Source organism: Anabrus simplex, chromosome 12 (assembly GCF_040414725.1).
Source record: "Anabrus simplex isolate iqAnaSimp1 chromosome 12, ASM4041472v1, whole genome shotgun sequence".
Classification (NCBI taxonomy): domain Eukaryota; kingdom Metazoa; phylum Arthropoda; class Insecta; order Orthoptera; family Tettigoniidae; genus Anabrus; species Anabrus simplex.
The window spans coordinates 9590812-9605380 of record NC_090276.1 but is presented as its reverse complement, the minus strand read 5'-3'; the positions used below and the strand labels follow the sequence as shown (position 1 = coordinate 9605380).

The following is a 14569-nucleotide window of genomic DNA, read 5'->3' as shown; positions in this document are numbered from 1 at the left end:
CTGTGAAGGACCTGCATAAGCAGAAACTTATCAGGAAGATGATGATTGGAGTACACCTGAGTGTATCATCAAAATGAATTAAAATAAGTTAAAATGGAGGCCTGTTGAGATCAACATAGGAAGGGCTCAATTAACAGCCTTAACACGAGCACAAGCCACATTCTTTTGTGCATTTGATGCAGCATACCGGTGTTCGTTCGAAATACTAGGCGAGCTCAGTCTTTCAGGTGATCATCATTCATGTACCGCACTTTATACACCTCCTCTTTAACAAGACCCTAGAGCACATCGTTTGGTTTGGTAAGGTCCGGGATTTGTGAAGCCATGGCATTGAGGCAGGAAAGTCTTTCTTATCCATGTCCAATCCATTGATTCTTTCAGCCATCTCTGAACACTCTGAGAATAATATGGGAGAGCACCATTGTGTTGGAATGTAATGGTATCAGCTGTTCCTCTGGCCGTTAGTTTTGGAAGCAGTCTCTTGTTAAACGTTTGCAGGTAGGCCCAAGTGTGCTGATTGACATAGCCAACAAAATATTATGGATCAAGCAGCTGGTTGGCTGATGGCTTTGCCCAAACCATAACATGATTTCTTGATAACATATACCTTCATTTCTTCATAAAAATATATATTTTGCCCAGAAAAACTTCATGTCTGCAAGAGCTGTGATAAATCACACTAACGTTATTATTTCACAATATAAAAATATTAAAGATTCCACCTGTTCAATAGTCATCTTAATCATTTTTATTTCCCCTTGTCCAGCTCCTGCCAGGTCGGGGTGTTGATGGCACTTCTCCACCATTGCCTCTCCTTCTTCCATCCTTATAACATGTCCAAATCGTCTCAATTTATTGTTCTCCATCATATCACTCAGTTTTACTACCCCTATCTCTTTTCTGACCTCAACATTTCTTACTCTGTCTCTCCTCGTCTTCCCTACCATACTCCTCAGGAACTTCATCTCACTGACCCAGAATTTACTCTCATTTCTTGCTGTCGAAGTCTCGAAGCAGGTAGCAGGTAGGGACCTTCTTCAGAGGCACCCCTGCCTATGTTAGTCCCAGAACACATTGACCCAGTGTGTAGCATCTGGTAAGGGTCCCAGCTCAGAGTTACGAGTGAAGACCTCAACGGAATCTACAGCGGAGAAGATGAACTTGGTAATGCGGAACAGTACAAGTGCACTATTCATCAGCAGCGTTTGTTTCCCATCAAATAATTGCTGGCAGTAGCTGTAAAATGCCTTCGGAAGTGGTGACCCCATTCTAACAATAGCCTAAAATGAGTGTTTTGATTATCCAACTAATGCCTTTTAATCTTCAAGATTAATTAGTAATCATTAGATAGTAACATATACAAGTTTCAGATCTATTGAGCTATGAAATACACCAGAGTCCCGTTAATCCAAACCCCGTTAATCAAACAGTCTGATTAATCCAAACTGAAATATTCAATTTTTTAAAAATTTCTCCTTATTGAAATGAAAGAACATATTATAGAATGAAGATTTACTTGCATTTTATTAGTCATATTTCACTAGAGAAACTTAATGTAAACATAATTACACATCTTAAACCATCATCACCAATCGTTTATCTTTAAAAAGTCTGTTAGTTTCTTTTGCCGTAGTGATTGGAACCTACTCGAAGGTGCAGTGTTAAACCAGCGTCTCATAGACATCACATCAGTGGGCGTAGCAGCGGAGCGTTGCTTGACGTAGCGTACGGCAAGTCCTAAGGCGGCCGTGGCATCTGAATGTGACACTAGTTGTTCATTGTGGTCTTCTTCGTCGTCACTCTGTTCCTCATCAACTCCAGATTCTTTCTACACCATAGCTACAATTTCTTGGTCTGTTTGTAATTGGCTTCCATCCACTCGTTAATGTAATTTTCATTGTAGTTCTCTCCTCACCAGGTTCTTAACTACCCTACTGTAATTTTATACAGCATTTTATTAACGTAACTGATAAAGAGTGGAGATTTCAAATTGCAGTATGTACTGTACTGTATTGCAGAAACTATTTTCCTCAGGCGGTTGAGACGCTGGCCTTCTGACCCCAACTTGACAGGTTCGATCCTGGCTCAGTCCAATGGTATTTGAAGGTGCTTAAACATGTCAGCCTAGTGTAAGTAGATTTACTGGCATGTAAAAGAACTGCGGGAGAAAATCCCGGCACCTAGGCGTCTCCGGAAACCATAAATGTAGTTAGCGGGACGTAAAAAAGTAACATTATTATTAGAAAATATTTTCCGGTTAATCCGAAAATTTTGTAATCCGAACAGGCTTCGGTCCCAGTTAGTTCGGATTAACGAGACTCTACTGTATTTTTCAACTTGATGGTTAAAATATATTTTGAAAAATTCAGTGTTGTTATTCTGAAACTACATGCTAGTTAAAATATGTGATCAAGACACACAGTTAAAAATGTGCTGAAGTAGTATAAAAATGTACATCTTGTATTGCTCCATATGTTACAAATTCATTAGTTCTAAAAGTAATTCTTATTATATTGACATTTTCCTTGATGTACTACTGTCAGTATGAGGTATGACCATGTCTGCTGCTTGATCTTCTTAACATATTGATGACCGGGTCTGTTAACCCTGATGACCAGATAGTTTGAACCTGCAAGGACAAAATTAGAGTGCTGTACTCAAACTCGTGTAATGGGAAAACTATTCTAGATAATAATGACCTCCAACTTCTAAATTACAAACTGAATTATCTTTCAAGAAACCGCTGACTGTATCTATACCAACTGCGTATCACTCGTGCTATCTATACTCTACTTTTGTGTGTCTCAGTCACTACTGTATTCCAACACACAAGATTGTTGTCTACGATCTGACATAGAAGGACCAAAATCATTGTCAGCATCTCTCACATAATTAGAAATGTCTAATTCAGTGTCTCTAGGTACCAGTACTTCTGATAACCGGTGTGCACATAATTAATCACAAATATCCGAATCTGCTAGCAACTGCATGTGCTACACCATGTTGACAGCTGCACTGAAACTCCACTGAAGCTTGACATTTCTGATGTTATTTTTGTTATGAAGGTTTAAGAAAAGTAGACGATGGAGTGATAGTTACCTTACACAATATTCCACGACTACAACGTTTAAAAAATTATAATTTCGTCAGCAGATTGTAGCAGTGATCAAGGAAACATGAGGTCCATAAAAGCAAGAATTCTCGAGGCCAGTCACCAGTGTGTTAATAGTGGACCGGGGCAGGGTCTTTGAAATATTGATGCAATGGGCCTAAGAATGAACATTTATTTAGTTGAAAGTGCTTTGTGCCTCATTCAGTGCCTTACAGTAAGTATGCTTCTAACAGGGAACCATCAACTGGACGCACCATTCTGATGTTGGCTGCCAAAAGTGCAAGAATCTCTGTTATCGAAAGACTGTTGAGACACGGAGCCGATCCCTACGCGACTTCTTGGTACGAGGAGACAGCATTGTCCATAGCCGAGAACAGCCAGAACCAGCCTGTAGCTGAGCTGCTGCGGAAAATAACCTGCATCTCAAGTAAGTACGGTGAAACTTACCCAGACAGATGCCTTTACATGGACACTCTCTGAGGACACCAATTACATTTTACCAGGGGCGATTCCACCTTGAGCGTACATCGTCACGTGTCCCTGCATCAAAGTTTTTTTGTAGACATGGTATAGACTTTTTGGGCTTATGCCTTGTCAAGGAACCAACGGTATCCTCTGTCATAAGAGGCGACTAAAAAAGTCGACGAAGGGATGATTTAATAAGGACCATGAAACTATTTGTGATTAGTAACATCACGTGGGTAATACCATGGGTTGCCTTTACTTGCGAGTAGTACCACTATGTTTGGTACTCAATAGGTTTGTGATTAGTAGCAGCAGAGAGTGGTTTACTGTGGGTTTACAGTACCTGTGATTAGTACCCACCATATGAGAAACACCATTGGTCTGTGTTACCTGTGTGTATTACATTACCTGTGAGTAGTACCAGAATGTGAGGAACACAATAAGTCTTCGTTACTCATGATTAGTACCGCTACATGAAAAATACCATGGCTAGCGATAGGTACCATTAACCCTTTGGCTTTCAAGGTAACGATCTATCGGTACCCACGGGTCCTGCGAAAATTGTCAGGGTAACGATCCGTCGTTACCCGTCTTTATTATAATTATTTCATGCGCCAAATAGCATTTTTTTTGCACGGAATAAGAAGAGTACAGTTTTATCTCACGTTATACTCTGCAGGAACTGCCGGCTAACAGTATTTATAGTTATTCTTGAGGTCTGAAACATGTGCTCACTGGAGTTCCGTGTCTTGTTTACATCGTGGTTGGCGGCAAACTTGCGTTCATTTCTCTCTGTTTTCATTCGTGATTATATAGTGAAATTAGGCTGTATCGTAGGCAATATATTTAGTTTACTTGTTAGTTCATTATTGAAATAGTTTTCTTAGGTAATTAGGTGCATAGTGATAGTGAAGTGTAAGATATAGTTCATTTAGGTTAGGCCTAGTTATTTATCGCACGCGACATGGCGAAGAGAGTTCATTTAGCTGACGATGATACCACTGAATATCTTGACAATTATTCAAGTGATGGTGATATTTCTCTGTCCGAATCGGAAAGTGTAGACGATGATGATGATGATAATAATCCCAGCACCTCCAAACAGTGATGTTAGTGTGGATAGAGATTTGGAGGACGAAGATTATCGCGATATCTTAGCCCCGGAACAGCCCATCCCACTCCCTCATCAGTATCAGGAAGTGACAGGACCTAAGCATAAGCCACCATCAAATTCTGCTCCTATTTCATATTTCAATTTGTTTTTTACCTCCTTTCTTTTAAATCTGATGGTCTCAGAAACCAATCGCTATGCCCATCAATTCCTGAACAAAAATAAGGACAAGCTATCTCCATAACTTCGTAAATGGAAGGACGTAACCCTAATTGAGATGAGAGGTTTTCTGGCTTGCATTCTGAATATGGGGATAAACAGGAAAGCTACCAGTGCCTCATACTGGTCAACCTTCTCATCCCAGTCAACTCCATGGTTTGCGAACATGTTTTCATTCCATAGGTTTCAACATATTTTCAGGTTTTTTTCATTTAGTGAACAGTGAAAAGTGTGCTCCACCAGGTGATCTAACCTATGATCCCTGTATTCTATTTCAGCCTTTACTTGATCATGCCAATAACATATTTAGGCACCACTACACTCCTCACGAGGAACTGAGTATTGATGAAAGTCGGGTAGGGACAAAGAACAGGACATGCCTAATGCAATATCTGCCCAATAAACATCATCATAGATGGGGAATAAAATTCTGGATGCTCTGTGATTCAGTTTCAAACTACTGCTTGGGATTCTTCACCTACCGCGGAGCCAGGTCTCAAGAAGACAAGGACAATATTGCTAAGTGCGGACTGGGGTACACTGTGGTCATGAGACTATTGAAATTAGGGAACTACTTACAGAAAGGACACCATGTGTTTGTGGACAATTTTTTTATGTCTGTTCCACTTGTAAAGGACCTTTTCAAGATTCAAGAGAGTATCTGCCTAAAAGTTGTAAAAGGAAGTTTGGAATAGGTGAAACTTTGTATTGTCGTTCTGGGCCTGTCTTGGCCTGTGCCTACAGGGAGAAGAAATCACAAAGGGCAACTGTTATTCTTCTCTCCAGTAAGGCAACAGCTAACTCTAGGGAAGTAGAAATTAAGAGGGGAAACACCGTAAAGCTTGTGAAAAAACCGGAAGTGATCCACAGCTACAATAAATTCATGGGGGGCATTGATACCTCTGATATGATGTATGCCTACCTAGATGAGCGCAGAACTGTTCGATATTGGAAAAAGGTGGCATTTAATATCATCGCCAGAATGGTCCTGAATTCTTACATTCTATATAAAGAACATGCAAGAGGTCAAGGAAAACTGAAATCTAGGCTACGCTTTATTGTAGAGATCATTGAACATTTAGGGGGTGAGTGGTTGCAAACAAAGAATGCTTCGGCGAATGATCCTAGAGGGCCACCAGGTGTGAGAAAACTGCCTGATAGGAGGGAGTCCAGGTGCTGTGTCTGTACTTCAGAGGGGAGGAAGCGGAGATCCAGAACCATTTGTACGAGGTGTAGCAAGGGACTACACGGAGAGTGTTACCCAAAACACAAGTGTTAATAGGTCAGTGTGTTGGAATGTTGAAGTTTTCTCATAAAAAAATAAAATGTCATGTATCATATCTTGTACATATTTTGGGAATACAACATTGAGGTTATGTTTTGGTAATTCATATTAATTTAGTCAAGTGGTTTATCTTCATTTGTTTTATTCTTTGGACATTTTTGAATTGCTACGTGTGTGTGTGTGTGTGTAAGTCAGTTGTAGTCAACAGCTCGTAATAAATGGATGTGTCATGAAGCTGGTGTTTCAATGGTATAAGTTTTGCCCTAAACGCGGTGTAAGCGAGCAGAAATGAAGATATTTTCAACAGGTTATGGGCCCAGAGCTCCAGAGCGCCAAAACGCCGCAGTAAATTTCGGTCAATATAAGTGGAAATGGAGCAACGAGAATTAACGTCGGACGAAGCAAGTTGTGACATTATTGACGGTAAAAATGGCGACCTCGTGGACCGGTGAAGAAACACTGAATAGGAATGTGGCCAGGCTTACAGTGGAGAACTATTTTTCGTGGGCATTAAAGGTGAAACAAGAGCTGTTGTTGAAAGATGTATGGGAATCGGTAATAGGGTATGAGGATACGCCAGGTTGTCAACTGCCTCAGACAGAAACGAGACGACGAGCGCGAAACAATGTGATCGCGTTACCGGTTATTTTCAAATATGTCGGAGAAGATTTTGAAAGTGACATTGCAGATATTGAATCAGCGAAAAGGGCATGGGAAAAACTGGACGAGTTGTGCAATGACGGAGGGCTAGTGAATGGTGCTATGACCTTGAAACAGTTAACTCATTTTGTGAAGCCGAAGGACATGAGTGTTCAAGAATACTTCGCAAAAATAAATCAACTTTGGAGGAGAACTAGTAAAGCCGGATACGAATTCACAGATCAACAAGTTGCAGGAATGATCATCGGAAATCTTACAGAGGAATATGCAGCTTGTATACCTTCCTTGGAAGCTGATTTGGCGAAACTGACCATCTCGAAGGTGAAGGCGAGATTACTCACGGAGGAAAGCAGAAGGAAACTTCAGCAAAATGGAGGAAAGGCTTATGACACTGGAAAACGTGAGGAGGATGAAGCTCAAGCCATGGTTGTTCAACAGAAGCGAGATATCAAGAAAGAAGACGTGGGACGAGGAAAATATAGTTGCTACAATTGCGGTAAACAGGGACATGTATCTAAATATTGTCGCAGTACCCAAAAGTGCTTCAATTGTGGTAAGTCAGGACATTATTCAAAAGTATGTCCAACAATGAAGAGTGACGAACCATCGCAGGAGAGTAAATCAGTGAATGCGAGTGGAAAACTGGTAAGCTCAGAAATTATACATGTAGTAGATAAGGCGATGAGCATGGTCGTTTCTGTGGGAGCTGAGAAAATTAAAGATTGGTTGTTCGATTCAGGTGCGTCCCATCATATGTGTCCAACAAAGGAGATGTTTACAGACATGTTAACAAATGTAACCAGGAATGTAGAAATAGGAGATAACAGTAAGCTGGATATTAAAGGTATAGGTAAGGTAAAAGTAAAAATGTCCACAGGATGGACAATTACATTTACAGACGTGTTGTATGTACCAAACTTAGGTGCAAATTTAATATCAGTCGGTAAGTTAACCAGCAAAGGTTTCAAAGTAGGATTTGCAGGTGAGAAAGCAGTGGTTGTAGATAAGAATGGAGATGAAACATTGTTTGTTGCAAACAGGAGGAATGATGTGTATGTAGTACAAATAGAGGGGAGAAATGATATTGTAGCTGTGAGTGACTGTGATCAAATGATAGATCAAGAATGTAATAACAATGTAGTAAAAAGTGTTGGGCAGGTTAGGTTGTGGCATGAGAGATACGGACATGCACATTCTGAAGCCTTGTTTAAATTGCCTATGTTAGAATTGAAAAGGAGTAATGACATTAATACTTGTTCTGTATGCATTCAGGGGAAACTAACTAACAAGGGAGTACCTAAGTCTTGTGAGCGTAAGGTAGAAAAACCACTTGATGTTGTGCACACTGATGTAATTGGAAAAATTAGTCCACCATCACTTGGGAAAGCTCAATATGTTGTAACCATGATTGATGAATACTCCAGATTTAATGTGGCTGTATGTATGAAAAATAAGGATGAAGTATTAGAGGTGTTTAATAGGTATCAGGCAAATGCAGAAAAGTTACATGGTGTAGGAATTAAGGTGGTGCAATCTGACAATGGTACAGAGTATACATGTAGCAGGTTTGAAGCACAATTGCAAAAATGTGGTATTACTCATAGGAGGTCAGTACCGTACACTCCACAACAAAATGGATTAGCAGAGAGGCAGAATAGAACGATGTTTGATACTGTTAGATGTCTATTGATCCAGTCAGGGTTACCAAAGGAATTCTGGGGAGAAGCGGTAATGACAGCAGTGTACTTGAGAAATAGGTGCCCATCCTCAGCAATAAATTTTCAGATACCGTATGAACTGTGGTTCAATAGGAAGTTGGATCAGGAAGAAATAGGTAGATTGAAAGTATTTGGATGTCTGGCATGGGCTGTGAGGGCAGACAGCAGGAAGTTAGATCCCAGAGCAGAGCCATGCGTTATGATAGGGTACGAGGCAGGTACTAAAGATGGATATAGGTTATGGAGTCTTGAAAGGGAAAGAGTAATAGTGAGGAGAAGTGTCGTATTTGAGGAGCAGATATTTCCCTTTAAGGTGAAAAGTCCTGGAATTGATATCAAGGAAAAGATAAATGTACCAAAGGCAGAGGGTAGTGAAACATACTTTGACATACTGTGCACTGAAGATCCAGAGATAAAATTAGGGACTGAGTTAGACACAGAGGACGGAGAGGAAACATTGGCTGTTGAGCCAACGACCGGAGAGGAACAACTAGAGGTTGAGTCTGTAGCAATACAAGAGCCAGGTAATAGTCTGAGAAGGTCAATAAGACAGAGAAAAGGTAAGACTTGTGCAGATTGTAAGGCAGTGATGGAAGTTAGGCATGCAAATATAGTAGAACCTAGAACAGTTGAGGAGGCTATGTCAAGCCAAGAGTCTGGTAACTGGATGGAGGCCATGAAAGTGGAGATCAATGAGATGAGAAAGAAGGATGTTTGGGAAATTGTAAAAAGACCAGAAAATGTCAAGATAATTAGTTCTAAGTGGGTGTTTTCATTGAAATATGACAGTGAGGGTAACATTCAGAAATATAAAGCCAGGTTGGTTGCCCAAGGTTTTAAGAGACAGATGAACCTTAGTTTTGATGAAACATTTAGTCCTGTTATAAAGAGGAAAACAATGAGACTGTTAATAGGTATTGCAGTACGTAGAGGCTGGACTGTAGAACATCTAGATGTAACTAGTGCTTACTTAAATAGTGAAATCAGTTGTACTGTATACATGGAGCAACCGGAATTGTTTGTAGAAAAGGATGTCCAAAACTATGTATGTAAATTGAAGAAAAGCATCTATGGACTACCTAATTCGAGTAAAGACTGGAATGCTTGTGTTGATGCTATAATTAGAAGACTAGATTTTAAGAGATGTATCAAAGAACCATGTGTGTATGTAAAGGAGTGTTGTATTATTGGCTTGTATGTTGATGACATTATTGCAATAGGTGACAAAGAGGTTGTTAAGTTGGTTAAAATAAGGTTGGCAGATGAGTTAGAGATTAAAGATCTAGGGAAAGCAACAAACTTATTGTCAATAAAAATAGAACAGACAAAAGAAGGGGTTATGTTGAGTCAAAGTTTATACGTTGACGAATTACTTGCTGATTTTTCCATGAGGGACTGTAAACCGAGTAAGACTGTTTTACCAAGTGGGTATTCAGCAGCTGAAAATGATGAGCAGGAATTTGATTGTACCATTTATCGCAGTGCAGTAGGAAGTTTGCTATATTTGTCAAATAATACTAGACCTGACATTGCATTTGCGGTAAGTAAAGTTAGTCAGAATTGTCAAAAACCTAAGATTAAAGATTGGAAAGAAGTGAAGCATATCATGAGATATTTATGTGGTACTAGAGATTTAAAGTTGTGTTTCAAAAATTGTGAGGAGTCAGTACAAGTGTTCTGTGATGCAGATTGGGCAGGAGATACTAAGTCTAGAAGATCAGTGAGTGGTTATGTAACCACTGTGGCAGGGGGAGCAATATCATGGTATAGTAAGAAACAGAGTTGTATTGCTAGATCTACCATGGATGCTGAATACATAGCAATGGCAGAGGTATCTCGAGAAGTAACTTGGATGAAAGATTTGCTATCAGAACTAGGGCTGGAAAGCTTTATGGATATACCTTGTAAAGTTTTTGCTGACAATGCAGCAGCAATTAAATTGAGTAAAAATGATTTTGTGGTGAAAGGTCAAAACATATTGACATCATGTACCATGTATGTAGAGAACTGGTAGAAAAGGGGTTAATTGAGTTTGTATATGTAGCATCAGAGAGAAATGCTGCAGACTTGTTCACGAAGAATTTATCAAGCAACAAGCTTAAGAGTTTGTATAAGCTTATAGGTTTGCGATGAGAGGACAATTGATTGAGGTGTTGTATTTTTATTTTTTTGAGAAAAGGGGGGAGTGTTGGAATGTTGAAGTTTTCTCATAAAAAAATAAAATGTCATGTATCATATCTTGTACATATTTTGGGAATACAACATTGAGGTTATGTTTTGGTAATTCATATTAATTTAGTCAAGTGGTTTATCTTCATTTGTTTTATTCTTTGGACATTTTTGAATTGCTACGTGTGTGTGTGTGTGTGTGTAAGTCAGTTGTAGTCAACAGCTCGTAATAAATGGATGTGTCATGAAGCTGGTGTTTCAATGGTATAAGTTTTGCCCTAAACGCGGTGTAAGCGAGCAGAAATGAAGATATTTTCAACACAGTGGTACATCACATTACATGACTGAGAAAATATGGTCTCAGGAACAAACAGTTTTTAAAGTGTTAATAGGGCCTACAGACAGAATCAATTGAGAAAATTTGGTTAAAATTAATTTTCTAATGAAATTTAGGTTTTCCAATATTTTTACTTTTTTCACATTCAAACAAGACGGTATAGATGTCCAACACATTATCAGTGATAATAAGTGATTCATTTTCTGTAGGTCAACTGAATTGCATGGTAATATCTTCATTGGTGAGTCTTTTATATCCGATTTAAGAAATGTGTGTTTTATGCAAAAATGGCTGACATTTTTCAGTGTTACATCACTTTAAACATTTTAATCTATCCTTGGATGTAATGGACATAGAATCGTGATATTTACCATGATAGTAAACAATAATATAGCCTTCCTACTGACATGAATAACAAACTCGGATTGTGAATACTATTTCCTAGAATTACTTCCAAACTTTCAAAATCTGAAATTTATAACTTTGCTTCTATATTTATTATTTTTTAACATTAAACGCTTTTGGTTTAGGGAAATGACTTACATGCAGTGATACTAAGTGATGTATATTCTATAAGTGTGCCAACTTTCATGTTGATATCTTCAGTGGTGTGCCTTCATTGCAATTTTAAAAGAAGTATGCATAGTGTGCTAAATATGGCTGTCAGTTTTCACACATCCATCAGCTGAGAGCTTGAAAGCGAAAGGGTTAAGAGAGGCCGTTGACGTGGATTTTGGACCCCTTTAGACAACAAGTATCATCGACTCAGGAATGTGCTTTGGAAGCTGTCCCTTATTCAGTAAAATAGTTTCTGGGAAAGTGGGGTATTGCAGCTCGGATCCACTGATTGTTTTAAGTTCATAATTATTTTTCACTGCCGTCCTTATGAATTCTAGCCAGTGGATTGATTTTGGAATTATTTTTTACTTTCATTGTTGTGAGTTGGATCCGGTGATTATTTTAAATTCATATTCATCCGTTCATTCTTCATCATCACATTTTGAATTCTGGTCAGTGGATGAATTTGACTTTTAAATTTTCATTGCCCCATTTCGTACCATTAGGAGCCGATGACCATCAATCAATCACTACTGATCTGCATTTAGGACATTCTCCCAAGTGGCAGATTCCCTATCTGTTGTTTTCCTAACCTTTTCTTAAATCATTGCAAAGTAATTGGAAATTTATTGAACATCCCCGTTGGTAAGTTATTCCAATCCCTGACTCCCCTTCCTATAAATGAATATTTGCCCCAATTTGTCCTCTTGAATTCCAACTTTATCTTCATATTGTGATCTTTCCTACTTTTAAAGACACCACTCAAACTTATCCGTCTACTGATGTCATTCCACGCCATCTCCCTACTCACAGCTCGGAACATACCGTTATTAAATAACACTAGTATATTTTTCCTTACCCACCTATTCAATACAATACAATCATAAAAATTAGGACTTTGTCCTTATCAAAATTGTTAACATAAAATTAATACATTGGATGATACATGTTTTGCCTATCAATAGTAGGCATCAGCCACATTTTACCTTAGGAATAGATTAGGTACCGGATTGGAAATTACTTATGAATAGCCTACTATTAAAAAGTAACTATGTCTTGTAAAATGGATTAAACAACTATTACAATCTAAAATGTAGTATCCTATTACTTAATATTTGCGTTAATATTTCAGTCTAAAAGCATGACAGTTATTTGAGAATTATGACATAGGTGGTTGATTCTTGATATTAAAAGATATATCAGATTCCAATTGATTGTCAAATGGAATTGTTGTTAAAAACTTGAAAGTTGAGCATTGGTAATAGTCCTTGGTTTTTGAAGTTGATAATTATTGATTTTCATTTAAATGCTTATAAATTTTGAAGAATTTTCATATGGCGTGGTTCCTTTTTGTTATAATATTAATTAGAATGCTCGTGTCATAGGCTACATTGGAGTTTATGTAGATGTGAGCGTGCTAATCGAAAGGGAATGTTGTTGTCAGTCAGTGGGTAGCCAAGTGGGTGTTGAAATTCTGTAATTAAAGAGTTATTTTGAAAATTCAATGAAGAATCATAATTGGAATTAGGGGGTTAAATAGTGGAAGTCAAATGAAAAGTGTTGACACTTACCTCTTCGACCGCTGCGATGTTAACTTTTGTTGAGAGCTTTAGGGCAACTGGCTGTCGCCGAGCTCTTACTTCGCGTGTTGTATTTGTGGAGTCTTGGTGGAGGGGGTTGAGCTTGAGAAGGCGTGGCTAAGGGCTTATTCGTTGCGCGTGAGGGGGAGTTACCAGCAGTGGGAGAAGGGGAGAGGGGTGGTGTGTGTGGGAGTGTTTGCTGACTTGGTGCTAAATATTTTCACTATTCTGAAGGGATGGTTTTTGCTCTAGAATTTGAATCTGTTCATAAAGAGGACTTTCGTTATCTATTCCGTCATTTAAGTTTTTGTCTTTAAAGTTGTTGATCTAGGAAGATGTATAAGTTTTCATATTCCGTCATGAGCTTACCTTTTGCAATTCTTTTTAAGATTTGTAAATCCCGATCTATTGTAGTAAATTTGTGGCCTGTCCCCTTCGTGTGGTTACTCATCACAGAGAACTTATCATGTTTTTGGGCGTTATAATGTTCTGCATATCTAGTTGGGAAACAGCGGCCAGTTTGGCCAACATAAGATACATTACATACAAAGCATCTGAGTCTATATATCCCTGAGCTTGAATATTTGTTATTAGTTGAATTGACTTGACTTATGATTAAAAAATACATTTCGATTTATATTCTGTATGGTGTAAGCAATTTTTACCTCATGTTTTTTTAAAGGATTGGTAATTTGATGGATTTTTGGGTTGGTGAATGTGAAATTTGTGAATTTTGGTTTGTTGGGTTTTATTGGAGAAAGGTTTGTGGTTTATTGTAATATATTTTAATATCAAGAATCAACCACCTATGTCATACGAGGGCTATGCCGAAAGTTTTTAGCAGAGTGGGAGAAAAAATTTTTATTTGCGAAACATCAATTATAGCTTTTCAAAATACTCTCCATTAGCACATATACATTTTTCCATTCTCTGAAACCACTTGGAAAACATTTCAGTCCAAGCTTCTTTCGGGATGTCGCTTAGTGCACTCCCGTATGCTGCAATGGCAGCAATGGCTGCAATGGAATGGTCTTAAGGGGCCCATAGACGTGCAGTATTATTGCACAAAATGTATTGTACAGTATATTGTTAGCTGCCTATAGACGTACAATATTATTGCACAAAAATCGAGTTTGTGCAATAAATAGAATTGTGTGGAGATAATATTGATAGTTGTGCAGTAGGGCACTCTGTCCCTGTCATCAACAGAGAACACCTTGCCAGTGGTCCCAAACGATTTCCCAACATTTGACATAAGGTATTAGACTTTGCAGGTGACTGCAGTTGTATTTGTTAGTTCATTAAGTATTGCATTCTATCAATATTGCTACTACTTTACCTCAGCTGTTGTAGGT

The 14569-nt window shown here is 38.5% G+C and overlaps 1 protein-coding gene and 1 pseudogene across 2 annotated transcripts in view; both read left to right on the top strand.

The window, feature by feature from the left end:
• Window positions 1-14569, top strand: part of LOC136884443 (ankyrin repeat and SAM domain-containing protein 3) — a 134179-nt gene that overhangs the window by 100079 nt on the left and 19531 nt on the right. For both annotated transcript variants that reach the window (XM_067156610.2, XM_068229875.1), the window contains exon 5: window positions 3346-3539. In XM_067156610.2, the coding sequence (XP_067012711.1) occupies window positions 3346-3539 (194 nt within the window). The remainder of the gene's footprint in view (window positions 1-3345; window positions 3540-14569) is intronic.
• LOC136884379 (piggyBac transposable element-derived protein 4-like) lies at window positions 4645-6186 on the top strand (annotated as a pseudogene).